Source organism: Cyrtonyx montezumae, unplaced genomic scaffold, assembly GCF_038088225.1.
Source record: "Cyrtonyx montezumae isolate F1298 unplaced genomic scaffold, pur_monq_1.0 scaffold_16, whole genome shotgun sequence".
Classification (NCBI taxonomy): Eukaryota; Metazoa; Chordata; class Aves; order Galliformes; family Odontophoridae; genus Cyrtonyx; species Cyrtonyx montezumae.
The window spans coordinates 13,529,855-13,547,448 of record NW_027071892.1 but is presented as its reverse complement, the minus strand read 5'-3'; the positions used below and the strand labels follow the sequence as shown (position 1 = coordinate 13,547,448).

The 17,594-nt window shown below is 42.6% G+C and overlaps 1 protein-coding gene across 1 annotated transcript in view; it reads right to left on the bottom strand.

Moving 5' to 3' along the window:
- Positions 1-17,594, bottom strand: part of PRKAR1B (protein kinase cAMP-dependent type I regulatory subunit beta) — an 81,221-nt gene that overhangs the window by 30,331 nt on the left and 33,296 nt on the right. The window contains exons 5-6 of the mRNA XM_065732965.1: positions 2,580-2,641; positions 1,792-1,838 (exon numbers count right to left, since the gene is read on the bottom strand). Coding sequence (XP_065589037.1) covers positions 1,792-1,838; positions 2,580-2,641 — 109 coding nt within the window. The remainder of the gene's footprint in view (positions 1-1,791; positions 1,839-2,579; positions 2,642-17,594) is intronic.

The window sequence follows — 17,594 nt, the reverse complement described above, 5'->3', positions numbered from 1 at the left end:
ACTTTCAAAAACATCTCTACAGCTTAAGAGCCTACACGTACTTGCAGTGCAGCAGCACTGAGAGCACTCTGTCACTCTAGCTGTTTTTTGGAATTGTTCCCCAAACAGTATCTGAGAAGCCTCAAAGGATCTTGAAATGCTCTGGGATATACAGTATTGTTCTGCCTGAGACACTAATGAACTCCAGAAATCATCAAAGAAAATGATGTGGATACATGTCTCTTCTTGGGCCACTTGTGGTCAAGACTAGTTAGTAAAGAATTGCAACTTTATCCACAAAACAACCAGGCAGAACCTCTGATAAACAAGTAATAAATTGTCTTAGCTGTCTATCCGTTTGGTTCCACTTGTTTTTTTTACTTTCAAAAAGAAGTTTATGAATTATGTCAGGTTATTCCTGGGAAGGAAACTCAGTTTTCCAGCTTACCTGACAGAGAATATAGCCCCTGGTGCTCTAAGCAAGCCCTTCTCAACGTTTGCTGCCTTGCAGAGGTTTTGAGATCATTTTCTGATGCCATTCACCCCTCCCCTTCAGGCCAAATGCTGAAGAATCTTCTCTTAAGGGTTTTCAGTTCACAAGTAATTGTTTTAAAAAGAATTAATCCATATCTTCAATACGTGCATTTATTACGTTTGTGCACCTGATTCAAAGCCAGGGCAGTAATTAAGCGAGGTACTGGGCCTGACACAATCATTTTAAAACTAAATTTTAGCACGGTTCTATAAATATTGCTCTTTTATTTTCTGTCACTGTGGATGTGGCAGTGTTTGCCACTGAGAGCTATGCCTGATAGGAACCGTGAGTCAGACGGATTTCCTGAGCAGCAGCCTCCAGAGGCAGAGGCAGCATGTGAGGTTTCTCAGTTCCCAGCCATACCAATTAGATGGTCTCCTGCCACAAACACACTTCTAAAAAAAATATAAAACTTTCACTAAAATAACTGTATGCTCCTGCGTGGCTTTAAAACAAATCACTTTCTTCCTTACAGCCTCCAAACAAAATGAATCCGGGCATCTGAGGAGTGCCACTGCTAATGAGCAGTCCTATCCAACAACTCTGGTTTGCAAGGTGTGCAGAGCATTCAGTCAGATGAGAATCTTGCAGCAGAACTGAAAGAGTCAGCCTCATGCAGCACAGAAATGATAAGAGGTGAACAGATCACAACTGGGAAGGCGGTTTCAGAAGAAAGCATCATTTCCAAGTCTTGCTGATTAATCCACCACATATTCTGTAAACATTTTGTGGTCTAACAGATCACTTTACACTTATAATCATCTTTGCTTTATTAATACGCCGTATTGTTCACGTATTTGGACCTAATTTTAAACACAAATTAAGGCTTCTAAGATGAAACTAAGTGCCTGAGGCTGCATCTCAATTTGGAAGGAAAAAAAGAAAACCACATCAGCTAACTGATTAAAGAAAATATTTTCCTTTTGGCTGATCTGAAGCCTCGGGTGCATTCCAGCATGGTGGCCTGTTCTGCCAAAGACTGCACACCTCCAGGTGTGGTTAGGGTTCTGAAGATAATGTCATTTGCTTGTTTTTGATACCATATTTTCCTGCTCGGAATGGACAAATAAGCTAGGATGTTAAACATGCCAATTATGAAATTATGCACAAATGACTTAACACAACAAAAGCGAAGTAATGAGTCCAATCCTGTGAAATCTATTTCAAGAACAAAGGAGACTGAACCACAGAACACTGCTGGAACAAACTGAGTGCCAGAGCATACAATTCTATTAGGTAAACTCAGAATAAGTATCAGACTGTAAGCGTGTACTTACATCCACCTCGCCTTGGTCAATCACATAGAAGTTGTCTCCTTCATCGCCTGGAAGCAAAATAAAAAAGGTGACTGTTTCCTGAAGGTCTGCTTAATTACTCAACCATTTCCTGTCTCTATGTTTAATTCTGCACATATTTGCACAGGTTTGTACAGCAGATTACTTACAGGGAGATTCATTTTCTGGAAGATCCGTGCCTGTTTTCCTTCATAAATCAAAATGTCACTGCCATTTCTTCCTAGTATCTTTCAGTTGCATTCATTTATCTCTTTTGATTGATTCAACACTTCACTGAATGTAAACATGCAAGAGGCTTTACATCCCGAGGGCACTGAAGTCCTCCACAACACGCTGCAGGCATGCAGGTAAGTTGCCAAGTGTGATAACTACGACGCAGCACAATGAGGTGTTGAATATTCCCAACAACCATGAAAATATTTTCCATCTCTAATTACTCCCAGCTAGACCGTGCCACCCTTACACATTCTGAGCTGTGCTTCACTTCCTGACTATCTGAAGTGAAGGAATGAGCATCTTCATCTTACATACTGCTTATCTATGTTTACCTGCAGCACTTTGAAACCATACAGATCTATCACTGAGGTTAAGACTTGGAGAGCTCTACATATATTTAGCAGAAGACTGTGCCTACGTCAGTGGATTTATTACATAGCCAAAGCCTCTGCAAACTTCTGGAATCTGGTCATTCTTCCCATTAAGCAAGCAGGGTGAACTCTCAGATGCAGTCTTAGCAAACACGCAAAGATGAAAAAGAGGGGAAGGATTACCTTGCTGTATGACAGTTTCTCCTGCGATGTGTGTAACAGGAAACATGGCATCAAATATGTCACTGGAAAAGGAAAGAACCGTCTGTTAATGTGGACCTACATTAAGTCTTCATTATCAGATACTGCAGAAAAAGAAAAGGAAAATATTAGATGTGAGTGGAAAGTGAGCCCCTGCTTGGCAAGAAATCAAACTAATGAGTTTGGCACAAGCTGTGGTTCAAAACTGAGCCTGGGATTCAGTGTCTGCTAATTTGAAAGAACTCCTGAACAAAATGCACATAGTCCACTTCTAATAGCACTGCACACAAGAGTCAGCTAGAATATTTTATTGTCTAAGCAGACAGATTTCAGATTTTCTGCTGCAATCAGTATGTGTCCCTGCAGTAATTGCTAGATGCCTGAACAGGAGCTCAGCTCTTCCAAACATCTGGCCTCACACGTACAAGCAAAACCTGTTCCACGATGCAGAGTACATTTGGAAAGGTCGATGGCTCTACACTTATGTAGCACAACAACTGGTCAGAGATTACACTTACAGAGCAGGAGATGGGAGTCCAAACTCTGAAAATCTTAGTTACACTTTGTTAACAGTGAGAAGGGAGTCTGACCGATGCTATAGAAACACCGAAGCTACAGAAGAGCTCATTAATCATTGCTGAATTACACACCTTACTGTGTTCTTAAGCATACTGTCACATATCCTTAAAAGGGCAGGCACAGCAGTGAGGGCGAGAATGCACCCTGCACCAACACTTCGGGCAACTTGCCCAAATCCAGTCCTTTGTTTACTGAGGGATACAGCAGGCTCCCTGGAGCCAGGGCTTCCTTTCCCCACACCGGCATTTTGGGGAATTTATTTTCAGATGCATGAACAGTGCTGAGAAGGTTGCTCCCCACCTCTCTTCCCCTTCCTATGCATCAGTAGCAAGAGCTAAGGGAAACAGCTCCCCATCACAAACAAAAGGCAGCCAGGAGGAACTGTGAACCGCTCTCTGCTGGTCTGCTGTGCAACCAGTGCACTCGTGGACCACCAGCAGATGACATGCTTCGGACTGGAATGGAGCACATTCCTCACCAACATGCAGGAGAGCAAGCACTGAGGAAACGTAACCTCCTCATCAAAATAGCCAGGAGATCAACAACAAACCCACGCTGCATTTCAATGCCTTATATGGGAAATGCATATTGTAAAATCCCATTATTAGCTTATTTCCTATTCAGCTGTTCCAGAATTTATTCAGGCTCGGCTCTAGGAAATGCTTCACTCCTAAGTTCACATTGGTCATGTCTTTCCTCCTAAGCAGCCAGAGCGGTTTTGCTCCCAGGGCTGAGACAGAGCACCACAGCTCTGCATCAGCACCTCCCACTGCTCCGGAGTACCTGCAAAGGATGCTGTAACCTGTGCTAAGACGAAATATTTTGCCTCTGTTGTTTCATCGGGCTATTTCATGTGCTATTCCTGCTCACATTCAGGAAATATGTCCATCACAGGTAACAAACCGCCTCAAAGAGGTCCTATGGACAACAGCTTCTCACCTCATTATGAGCACCGATGCAAAGACCTACACTAAATCACTCTGATAAGTAAATGGACTGTATTCTAAAATCCACCCAACTCATTCTTAACGAGCTTAAGGGGACTCAGCACTTCTCTGGTTCAGGACTTCCCTGTTAGCAGATCAGTGCAGCAGGCTGTGGAGCTGGCTCCTGTGCCCACACTCAGCTGAACAGCTGAGGTTCAGATACAACGGGGGAAAGCACTGCGATGCTGAAGTGAAACAGTCACTGGGGGACCCCGTGTCGACGAGGCAAGTCGAACTGTTCTTCAGTAGCTCTGGGACCTGGAAATTTGGTACCACGGAGTATCTGCCTCCATACGGTCCCCTCCTCGCAGTGCACGGTCACCTCACTGAGCTTTGAGAAGAGTTCTGCAACATTTACAGGAGGGAAAGGCACTCTGCAGGGCAGAGAATGAAGTGTTCGACGTGATGCGTCCAAAAATAGACACGTCACTGTGAATATCAATAACCAAACCAAAATGTGACTGAGCAAACGTGGAAACTCTTTTTCGGAACAGAAACACAGAGGAAGCAACTACCCACAATTTCAGCCTTTCATCATTGCTTTAGGGCTGCATTTTATTTATAACTTAACAATTGACTGTACAAACAGTGCCAATAAATTATGTATAGCACTGCACCAAAACCCAGCAGTTTTACATGAGTATTCTGCTGCCTCCTGCCATCACAAATACAAAGTCATTCAGCAAAGTCTCCACAAGATGAAGTCGTAGACTTTGGAAGGGGCCTTCGAAGGACACGTCATCAGACACTAGCCTAAAACACACACCACTGCACAAATGCACGTTACCCAAAGTCATGGTGATGCTGATTCATATTGCTAAAGCAAAATGAAGGGTCTGCCTTTGGTAAAGCAATATAGGGGACCAGAAATAGCATGACTGTCACTGGTAACACAGCCACGTTTCTCACTGCTTGGGAACTATAGTTCTTAACTTATATGGCTAGGCCAAGATCTCCCACGGTGATTAATGACTCGGGTGTTTCTGCTTTCGGATGCCCAGTTTGACATTCATTAAACAGACTCAGATCTCAGATGATACGGATCAGGAGGCAGCCTCAAAGTTTCCCAACCTACAAGTCTGGCAGCCGAAAACTGGGACATTTAGAATAGCACCAAAGGAAATCAGCCTTCTGGAAATTATTGTCATCAAATGCAGCAAACACTTACGGTCCCTGCATGAAGTCTGGCTTCCCATTTAATTCAAACTAAGTGTAAAATCCATTTTGAGAATTTTCTTATTGCCTTTATTCGCAGTTGCTGAAATAAACATGTCACAAGGATCAACATGCCAAAATGCTTTGAAAATTCAAAAAGTTTGTTCCTGACTCAAGCCAAAATGTGCAACTGCAGTAAGTAGACATATTTTCCCTCCTGTAATCAGCCAATGCTCCATATTCAGTTCCAGCCCTGTGTCCTGGGTCAGAACTAAGCAGAGAAAACAAGTGAAGCTTTAAATGCTGAAGGAGCTAAGAAGTGGCACGCACTAGAGGCTCAAGCAATCTAGTCAAGAACAAAATACGGGTGGTTGCTGTTTTCCTGCATCTCATGTATGGTTGTGTTTTTAAGCCATTCCAAATCACTCACTGATGATTACAGTTAAAGAAAGGCCCTTACAAACACAGTGCTGCAGCCACCTCACCAGAGAGCAAAGATCATAGCTACTTTCTCCTGCAGTTCTGCACAAGTAGACAGTTTCCTCTCTTGGCTTGAAGGTATTGTTAAATAATTAGGCTCAGACACACACATGTTCATTCCTAAATTACAGCATGAAGGGAAAGCCAGAAAATCACTAGTTAAGTTTTCATCCAATGTTCAGCTCCCATGATTTCATCTTCTCTGTCTGAGCTGCACCACCAAGAACACAGCAGCCTCTGTCTCCTGCCTCCACACCAGCACTAAACTGTTGACACCAACTGTGCTAGCAATGCTGTGAGCTGAACTGATGGAAAGAGTTTGATTTTTCGCCAGGGTTTTTATTATTGTGCTGCAAACGAGAACTGCTCACAGGGATTTCCTTATTTTGTTCAAATGGAAATGTTATCGTTTGCCATGTTTCCAGATGACTTGTGCAGGTAATGGAAGAAGAAAACAGGGATTTTTTCTCCAGCCCTGGGATTTCAGCAGCTGTTTCATGAGACTGCAAACACAAGAGATGCATCAGTGCCTCTTGGGCTCAGCATCAGCATTCAGAGGGCTCCTTCTCACCCTCTCAAGAGCCAGCACTTTCCATAGGCTCTGTAATTTTTTCACAACCTCCCTATCTGCTTCCAGAGGATCTGCCCCTGGTTAACTGTGGCACCAACCAGGAGCATCAAGGACAATTTCTGGCTTGGAACTTTTGTTGTAGGTGGGACTGCATGTACATGAATATTCACATCTGGATCCAGAGGGAGACGTTAGCATGACATGACCGATGTGTTTCAGGGAGACTTAATTTAATTCACGTTTAATTCTTTGTAACTTTTTGATAATATCATTCAAAAAAGAAATTACAAGAAAAGCATCTGAACAGCACAGAACATACAGAACAGTTAACTACTCCAACAAAGTGAAACCAAGAAATGTGTTTAGACATGAAATCTCTATCTATGCAATCAAAAAATGCCATCTGTCTTCTTAGGGAATATAAAAATGTGAAAAACTTTTTCAAAAGAAAGGTCAAAGATATCAAAGACTTGCAGCAAGTTCCAACACATGGAGTGTCTCCCATGAGAGTATGGATAACTGCGGTCAGAGCTGGAACCTGAGGGTCTGACCTGTGCTGTCTGTGACTTCATGACACCTGCACAGGCTGAGCCAACTCCTGCTTCATGCTGAGAAGGAAAACTCCACTTGAATCAACGAGACTGTGGCTGTTTATACCAGTAAAGAATCTATCACACTGATTGCAAAATAAATGTGATGAAACACTTTGCTGATTTAATTCAGTAGCATTTTATATACCCCGCTTGCCAAGGCGTAGATGACTGTGCTAAGAGGAAGCTAGCAGAGAGGGCAGGCCCAAGAGCTTCTCTTTCTCGTGAGAAAAAGTGAATGATAAAAATAAATCATCTCATCTGCTTTTGCACTGAGGCTGCTTGGAGTCAGTGCAGAATAAGTGATAGGCAAACAAAAAAAAGTGCAGTGCAGGTAATAAAGTGCAGGCAATGGGCAACCAAGAACAAGCTTGTTAAAACAAAGAGAGAGAACAAGGATTCCAAGCACTTTCAGAACCAGACCATGGCAATGGCCAAAATAGGGAAACTATGTAAGACAATTTATCAGTTTCACAATCAGATTTCTTTCCAGCCCTTGCTGTGCTGAATGCGTTACAGGAAAGGAAAAATGGAATAGACCAAATGTATATGTGCTAGGCAAAAATGGAAAATCCTCGTTATCCCTGCAGGTTACAATTCGTCAGAGTTCAATCAGAGCAATTTCATTGTGCAGGCAAACTCAGAAAGCCTTCAGTACGTGTGCAACACGGAGTTCCCTCTTCCTTTGCTATCTCTAACAAAGAAAGCCCTGTCTTGTTGAGGATAGGTTTAAAAGATACGTAGCTGCTCTGGCAGAATTCAGCAAAGACACGCAACTTTTTCTTGGAGTTGAGACTGCTTCAGCATGAAGACTGCAGTGTTTTAAATCTTTCCAACTTGGAAACCTCGTAAGTTTAGTAAACATGGCTGATAATAACTCCACCTTTCATTAGCTGTAACTCGGATCTGAGTACTGTTTTAAGATTCCTCAAGTTTTGGAGGTTTTTCTCTTCTCTTGCCTGTCTAGGATTTTCTTCTCTTTCATTTCCTGAAAAGATAAAAACTTTCTAGCAATTGTTCTAACAACAGCTCCTCCTGAAAGGATGAGGAGCCCAGAATTTAAAACAGACAGCGTGGTTCAATTAACATCTGTGTAATGAAGGAATAATTGCAGTACTTCACCGTCGAATGAAATGGGAGGCTCTGTGCTATTGTGCACATAAAGTACAAACCTCTGATCCACAGCTTGCTCCTACGAATGCTGCATGTCGCTGCTGATGTGCAGTACTGCACAGAGAAACAATTACTATCACTGAATGACTACTGAGAATAAAAGCAGCGCTAAGCACAGGTAAAAGAAAAGATTCCTTTCAGTATTTAAAATTAATGGCCCAGAGCCCACAAGTGCATGGTGCCACAGACCTAAGACAGAGAGTCAGTACCGAAGCATTACATAGCTACCTCCATTAACTTATTTTCCTGTTAGGAGAGCAATAAGTTAATTATAGAAATAAACAAGGCCGTTGACAATTGAGAACATTTAATTACCTCATTATAATGGCCAATACTTAATTATTATTACAATTCAGCTATACATTAATTTTACCATAATGACCATATAAGTCTTTGAAATGGACATGAGAACACATTCCAAAGGGCAGGTTAAAACAAAAGTCCATGTCTAATTCCAACACATTTATCAAGTCACAAATCCTCATAACTCACAGGCTCGTGAAACAGAAAGAAATAAAACACTGTCGCCTTCTATTTCTGCAAAGTATTTCCATTTTTAATGATCTATGAAGTCCTTTTATAGGTTCATTAATTATTGCTGTGAATGACCAGAATGAAACTTTTTAAGTATAGCATCAATTTATTTTATGGGCTCTTTATACGTCTACAAGGCAATGGTTCGCATCATCTTCAACACGTTAAAAACAGCTCTCAAAGAGAAAGGGCTTCTGCGGGGATCTTCATCTGGCTCCTAGTTTAAGGGCAGCTGCAGACCAAGCTGTTTTAACAAGAGGGTACCCAGCAAGCTGAAGGAACTGATTCTGCCCCTCTATTCAGCCCCATAAGACAGCGTAGTGTATTCTGTTCAGTCCTGGGCTCCCTCATACAAGACACTGGCAAAGTGGAGTGAGTGCACAGCGGCCACTGAAAGGACCCAGAGCTGAAGCATGCAGATGGAGGCAGAGTGGGAGCACTGCACTTATTCTCTGAAGATGATCTTTGTGCTGCTTACAGCTGCTTAATGGGACGGTGTAGAGGCAGAGCCAGACTCTCATTAGAGCTGCAGAGCAGAAGGATGTAAGGCAACAGGCACAAATGGGAACAGGGCGAATTCCCATCTGAGATAAAGAAAAAATATTGTGGTCAAGCGCTAGAAAAGGGGTCCAAAGAAGGGCAGAAGCTCAAAACCAGCCTGGGCAAGGCCCTAGGGCAGAGGCCTGGCTGGAGCAGCAGGTGGGACGGGGGACCTCTATAAGTCCCCCCGGGGCCTGGCAGCGAGCTTCCCTCGCTGGGAGAGATGAGGTGGGACGGGGCCGGGCGCAGACACGGCGGAGGAGGGGAGCTGAGTCAGGAGGCCAGCTGGAGGAGATCCCGAGCGTAATGCACGGAAAGTATGCGCTGTGTGTACAGACAGAGGAGGATCTGCACACTTCTGCATAAATAATCGCAACGAGACCGTATCCCCACTGCTCCTCACGGGTAGCACGGCGCAGCAGCGATCCGTGCGCCCATCACGGGATCCTGATTACAAATTAAGGACCAACACGTTTTCTTGCAGAAAAGAATCCGTTTGCTGAAAGTGAATATTCCTGTGGAAAACGGTTGATGTCACTTCCCATTTAAAATGGCTTTTGAAGTGTAGCCTAATGTCCTACTGTGACAGCTTCTGAGAATCTGCTTCTCGCGATGCTATTACTGAAAAATGAAGTTTCTCAGCAAAAGGCTGAAATCAAAATAAGACACCGTAAAGTGATATCTCAATTGACCTTAGTCCTTATCTGGTTTGTTTTCTGTATTCTCAAGATTTCCATCTTGGAACTAAGGTTACAATCAGGGGAAAGAAATGAAATGCCAAGAGAGAAACACAAGGAAAAAAAAAAAATCTGAGGAACTTGGGTCACATACAGCTTCTACTCAGTTATGATGTACAAATATAGATATGCATATACAAACACACACATCGGACTGCACAGGCTTCCTTCTGTTCTGCGAGGGGAAGGATAAGTGGCTGGAAGCTCCTTCCTCAGCCAGCAGGTACAGGACTCCAACATGAAGGCAGAGGCATTTATGAAGTTCATACGCTACAAGAACACTGCATTGCTGCAGGTATAACATATTGAAGCTTTTACTTTGAGAAAGCCCTGACTACATTACGATGAGAAGTAGAGAAGGGCACTGTAACAAAGTCAGAGCTGTTTTCTGCACACATTGGCATTCCAGAAGTGATCTGGGGAAATGCTTATCACAGTGAAAAATCGTGTACACGAGAAAAGTGGGCCAAATTCATCTCCAGAGTAATTGAAACAAGGTCAGTGCATTTGAGCTAAGTGAGGAGGATGGCTCTATAAGTCACAGATGAGTACACACAACCTATGTGTAGCTACCATGCAATTAATTATTTGTCCCTTTCTCAAACATTCTAGAAAAGAAACAGCAGATACCACGCTGCAAAAACACATAATTTAACTTAATTGCTTCTGGTGGGACAGAAAGACAGCACCACAAGAACAATTATCACCCCCAAAAGAAATCTGTTACCAATATGAAGTGAATTCCGCCAGTGATAAAGGCTGACCATAACAAAGTTCCCGTATTTGAACCATTTATTCCTTCTGGTATTTTTAAATGTCTTCACTCTTTAATTTCAAGCTCCCTCTTCTGGACTATCCCAATGAAACCCAAGAGTGACTGTGCACTACCTCTCATCCTCACCTGAATGCTGATAATGTAGCTAAAGAAGCCCTTGCAAATGGCATCGATATGGATCACTAATCTGAATGGTGACTGCAGCTCTGCAGCTGAAGTTCTTTGGAAATATATTAGCAAATACTGAGATTTCAATAACTCCCAGAGGTTTGCAGTGATAAGAACAAAATGCACTACTATCTTTGAGAGCAGATGCTCAACTTAGGGACACATACATCCAAAAAAAGGGTTATGAGACATTATCTTGAACAGTGAACTGTGGTAAATTACACTGCAAGTATACTCTGTTTATTACCTCTCGCTCACAGTTTGCAATTAAGAGAAATACCTCCCCCGTAACACTAATGGCGCTCTTCGTTTTACCTTTGAAATTGAGATGGGGAGAACATGCTTTCATGAGAAATAAATGCTATATATTTATGTTTCCTTGCAGCTCTGTGACTAGCAAACTGTTTACAAAGACATACTCCACCCATTAATTTACCAGTTTCACCATACACACAGCTATTTGTGCTTGTAGGAACGTGGCCACGAACCCAACAGACATCTCTCCGAATTATTTTATTTTACTTTTTCTGCATTCTGTGCAAGATTCCCTCCTAAGAGCTCTCTATAAATATTGGAAAATTAAATTGTATTATTGCACTATTGTTCCCAAATCACACACTTGCTGCTCCTGTGCACTATTTTTATATGCACAGCTTCTGCACGTGTAAGAAAAGCTTGAGTGTCACCAGGCAGTACCTGTGCCTGGCAACTATATCAGCATGGAAATACACAAGGGACTAAATTATTTCTTTTATCTTCAAAAAAACTTGAAAAATGTTTCCCTTCTGTGCCTTGCAGCCCTTGCCATTTAGGATACCGCAGGAATTAGAGATCAGGTGCTCAACAGAAATGTAGACAGAGCAGGGTTTTTTTATCAGCTTGACGTAAAACAGTTTTTGCCTATCAGGAAGTTCCTCGGGCACGTCGTGCAAGATGCCTATCAATGCTCAGTGCCACTGGGAAAGCAGGGAATAGATCTGCAACCAAAGGCAAGGCCTGCAGAGCTCCATCCCCTGCCACTCTGCAGCACGGCTCCTGCATCCAGGGAAGCGTGTGCTGCATCTGATCACACAGAGCCTGACCCGCGTCTCCCCTGGCTGACAAGCACATAACATACGGCCACAGCCATCTCCCACATCTCGCTTAATTAATTCCCATCCGTGCCGTGTTCTCCCACACCTGGGGATATCAAACAGCTGCATATAATAAAAACATTTAACTTGAGCTAGCGGATGGGATTCAATTTAGTATATAATTGGATCAGTGAATGAAATCACTATAAAAAAGTTGATAAAGGTTATCTAGCACGAGCCGGAATTATTCGCTAAAATTGTACAGATCGAGTGTTAAATAGCTGATGAATAAAATTCATAGCTGACACAAAACCACATGTCCACAAGCACTTGATTCTGTATTTGCATATCTATAATAGCTTACAGACATGTGCAAACTCCGACACCCACAGGTTTTCCTTATGTTTTCCCTGAGTTTATCGTTACTCCCCTTCATCTCTGATTCACAGCATTTCTGAGATAGAATCTTCACAATAAAATGAGCCAGAGATAAAATTTCCCTAGACAATAAATAATTCTTCTGAACGAGCATTTTGCTGAGCTACATCAACTAAAGTGGCTTCGTTTTTCACAGCGTCACTAATTCAGTGAACAAGAAAGCAGAGGTCGATTAGATCAGGAGATACACGTGTTGTTTTAAAGTGATCTGTGTGTGCCGGCACCTGAACCAAAGGGAGCTCTTCAAGCACGAGGAGCTGTTTAAATCTACTGACTGTACAGATACAGACCTAAGGGCATGCTTTCTTCATTCATACATAGATAGGTTCAGACACAGTTGCATGACTTTGTTCCATCTTTCTCAGTCATTTTCCTTCCTAACCACTAAAAGGCACATCAAAGTAATCCCAAAGACACCCAGCACCACTGCTGGCAGGAACACCTGCTGCTTCCAGCCGCGCTCACGCACAGTTTGCTGCTTTAACATCCTGACTCACAAACACCTTGTTTTCATTACTATTGCCAGGATGAGAGAGGAGAGAAAGCAGTGCCGTGTATGCCTTCCTTCATATCTGCGGTGCATTTTTGAGATGCCTGCTTGAAAGGGAGCACGAAGACCTCTCGGGGCTGGCTGCTGGCTCGGCTCGGTCGCTGCCAGCCCAGCTCCCAGCAGCACACGGTGCTCACACCTTCCTGCTGTGTTCTGCTGGCTGCGGCTCTGCCTTCACACCACTGCCATCTCTGCTCAGCATGAAGAGCTGTATTTCGTGGCATTAAATGGAGCAAGACAAACTCAGCCCGAAACAAACTGTAAAACCTTGCGAGGGTACATCGTCACCCAACTCCTGCTGTTTCCTCACAACTGAATAGCGCTCTTCACTCACAGATTTCTGTTTAATTTGGCCTCCGGCATGACAGAGAGGAATTTTTTGCCCATTTACACAACTCTATGAATCAAATGCTGACAACGGTAAGCTGCTCCTCAGTCTGACATAGAGGCATGCACTGCAGAATAGCAGCCAAGTGCCGTGCTTGCTCCATCAGGCCTCGCACATAACGCAGTGCTGATGGGGCCTGTGGCACACAAATCCCTCCGAGCGTTAACTTGAGGGAGAAAGAATGCTTCACGGTTCCTCACTTGGAGACTTGATATACGGCTGAGCCACATTATCCCAACACAAACACATCTTTGACGTTTATTTCTCAACACAAAGCAAAGATGGAACAAAATCCCCATGTGTAATTCCTGCAGACAGAACCCTGAGTCCCAACTGGACATGCTGCTACAAACGGCCCCGGCACGAGCACCCTAAAATACTCCTGCTGTAAACTGAGAACTGATTTAGGTTAGGCTTCAAAAGTAGCCCAAAATAAATAGTCAAAAGATTTTGTTGTTTAAATATATTTTTTAATGTAGGGCAAGCTGGGTCTACTTGTGTTGATACAAAATTCCAATGCAACAAAGACATTTCAGAAACGTCTATCCTAAGGCCCACTTAAAATAAATCCAATTAAAGGGAATAAATAGGACAAGAGAACAACTAATTCCTTCTATTTAATTCTCTTCAGGGAATATTCATATAAATCCACGGCCTGACATTTATTCTGTTTCATGTGACAGGGATCAGACTTCTCCATCACACAACATTTCCAAAGCATTTACCCCTACAGCCTGATTGTGCACCTTTGTGATGAATAATAGAAAGCTCTCCACATTCACAGCAAATTCTCTATAGACTTGCAAAGGGTCTCACCCTGCCAGCTCTCACCCACGTGAACAGTCACCGCTCGGACCTGAAATAATAGGAATAATTTGACGAAAAATGGTTTGTAGATTCAGGGGTTTAGAGCGAGAACATTCTGGGACAAAGGACATCTCCCTTCTCTGCACTTCTGAAGAGGCTTGTAATCGCAAGTATTATATGTGTGCTTTGTAATGCAATAATAATAACAAGGAGAATTTTGAGCTCGGTGCTCGAATTAAGTAACCGTCCTGGATCCTGCAGAAATCTTGCCTTCGGGCAGCTTCGTGGCCAACAGAGGGCTTCTCAACTTGGGGACAAAGTTGTGAGCTTCCCTTGCACACTCCCAGGGCAGAGGCAGTCAAGCAGGCTCCTTTCCAGCCCACTTTGCATCTCATTCTTAGGAGGAAGAAGTCAGGAGCTCTGCGGGGACCTCCCCCTCGGCCAAATGGCTTTGGATCCTATTCAGATGCAATACTCATGTCTATGTATACACCACAGGAGGCAGAAAAGGGCAATGTTTGTGTGTGTTTATGGCTGACCAGCTGCAGAGATGCACAAAGCAATACTTCAGCCTTTGGGACACTTCAGCTTGGATCCAGAGGGAGATGTTATCACCCCAAATCAAGTGCAATTTAGAAAGACAACTACAGTAAGATCACTGTAGACAAATTTCATGTTGGTGGGGGTCAAAAGTGTGGGGAGGAGGAAGGCAGTGAAAAGCGTTTCTTAAATGGAGGAGGTAAAGATGGCAGGAGATAAAAAGGTCAGACCAGGTGGTCTAAAAGTCCCTGCTCACCCTCAGCTCAGAGAAAGATACAGAAAAGCAAACACTCGGTCTCAGGAAGAGTTGCTCATACAAAGAAAATCTGGGGAAAAAAAGAGCCATGCCTATCTTCTGCAACCAGCGTAACGCCTGTGCCCTGCTGGTCGGGAAATGCACGATGCCATGCACAAACACATCCTGCTGCCATGGGCCACTTCACCCTCCACTTTAAACACCAGCATACACTGACATTCCAGAGATTCTCTTCCAAAATATACACTTTCTGCCACAGCACACTTGACTGTTATATCAGAGGTTATAAGAAAAATCTTAAATGAATAAACAGATCTGAAAAATAACCTACTGATGTGCCATAGGATTTGAAACATTAAGTTGACTTTAAAAAAATAGACTAATACATGCAAAGGTCACTAAAATATTTATATTAATGATGGAGCCAAACACTAAGCAGATATTGACTTCTGTTAAGGTGAACCTCAAGATTTATTGGCCCAAGAGGTAAACATTGACTGAGATAAATCCAAGGTCAATATTTACTACCAAGGACAATAAATCTTGACGGTCTACGAAACATAAAATAAATAAATATGTATGTATGTATGCATCATTCAGAGACACAAGTATATCTTGAGATACTTACACAAATTATCTTTATTTATTTATTTATTTATTTATTGTTATTGTATTGTTATGGGGGTTGGACTGGATGATCTCTAGAGGTCCCTTCCAACCCCTACAATTTTGTGATCTGAAACAATGATCCTCGGTACCATTTCTTAAAGAGTATTTTCTCATTTAAGCCAGGAGGAACAAAGGCCAATTATGAACTAGTGGCAGATACTGCTATTTGCATATGTCAACACTGATGATATCTAAGGGCAGCATCACTGCTTCTCCAAGCGACTCTCTTTGCCCAAGGAGCTTGGTGAAATGTTTCCAGCACACTAAGGGAAGTCAGGACCTTTAAGTCTGTAAGTGCAAACTTGCTGCCCTGTTTCCATCTTTCCTTGAGAACTGATGCTTCTCATTTAAAAAATAGTTACTGCAAACTCACCTGAACAACTGTTGAGCTCTAGGCTTCGCAGTAAGAAAGATTTTAGGCACTGATTATGAGGGAGTGCTTCTGAATTCAGTGTAGCTTCATCTAAGGTCAAGGTTCTTCCCAAGAGAGACAAGCACAGGAAGGTAACACATGGATATTCTGCAAGTGTTTTAACAAGAGGCACTTCTACAGTAGTCGTGGTCAATTCTGTATGCACTCAGAACAAAGACTTATCAATCAAACTGAACAAAATAAATAAATAAAAGCACTGGATGACTTTCAGAGCTATAGGCTTTTTTCCTTGAACTAGAAAAGCAAATAAATTTAACAGGAGTGCTGACAAAAGTAGACCTTCTTCCTCCAAACAGTATACAAGATCTAAGCCAAAAGGAAACAGATGACTTTGTGTGTTTGTAGGAAGTGATTAGAGAAGATAGAACTTAATTTATTAAGAAGGGAGATGGTGATTCTTTTGTTGACTTTTCAGGTCAAGTGTTAAAACCTTCTGCAAATAAGGCAGCAGATACGCAGCAACAAAGCCTTAATGGTTCGGGAGACCGGCTTTTTTGATACCACATGTTTTTCTTGTACTTTGAACAATTGTTTTGGAAAGCAAAGCAAGAGAAATTTGCAGCCCTTACCTATGCCTCCCAGTGGCCTCCCCTCCCTTGGGCACTTTGTGGCTGTGCTGGAACAACACATGCTGACCGTCCCAATGTAGGACACTCTCTAAGGTGAAAAGGGACAGCATCCACATGACTTCTGCTTTTCTCTTTTCCAAGGCACCCGGTGGATAACAGAACAGAGGGAAAAAGATTAAAAAAAAAAAAAAAAGGAAGAAAAGGCAGAACAAAGTGCTTTACAAAAATTTCATTCATCTACTGGCCTGACAAGTCTAAGAGAAAAATGCAGTGCTGCATACACATCGCTGCCCGCTGAATTTGCAGGAAGGAAGAACAATTAGAACTGCTGGGCAGGAAAAGGCCTGTTAGCACTGCTACCTTTAACTTAATCTTTAATCTCCTTCTATGCCTCCAACTTGTCACCGCAGACATTAATCACCTTCCAGGTCTTACAGCCGTCTGAGGCTCATTTATATTATTTGTTTTAATGGTCTCTCTTATGTCACTGGTTTTCTGCGGTGTACAGTTCTGCCCTTACATCCTGTTTACTGTTTTGTTCTACCGAGTGATGTGGTTTATTTTTACGCAGGTTTCCTAAGGCTACAGTACAGCCACAGGTTTCAGTGATGGCACTGCAACTGACCTGGAGAGAGAGTACCTCAATCCATGAAATATTACTGCTCCAAACATTTTAGAAGCCCCTGAAGTCTCATTAATACGAACACTTCATATTTCATTTAATTTTATTAATGTTCTTGGTAACTCAGGGAATGCCAGAAAGCTTGCAATCTCTAAGAGGATTTCTTAGCCAGCAAAGAAAACAAGAGCAATTTTCAACTCTACAAAAAAAGTGGAACACGGAAGGAAGATAACAAACCGACAAGCGAAGAGACAAAATGTCGCCCTCATTTGTGTCCTAGATGGAGGTGAGGCCTCGTGCTAAGTGTTCTCTTGACAGACAGAATCACTGTATAAAACTTACAGCCAATACTTTCAAAATCAGA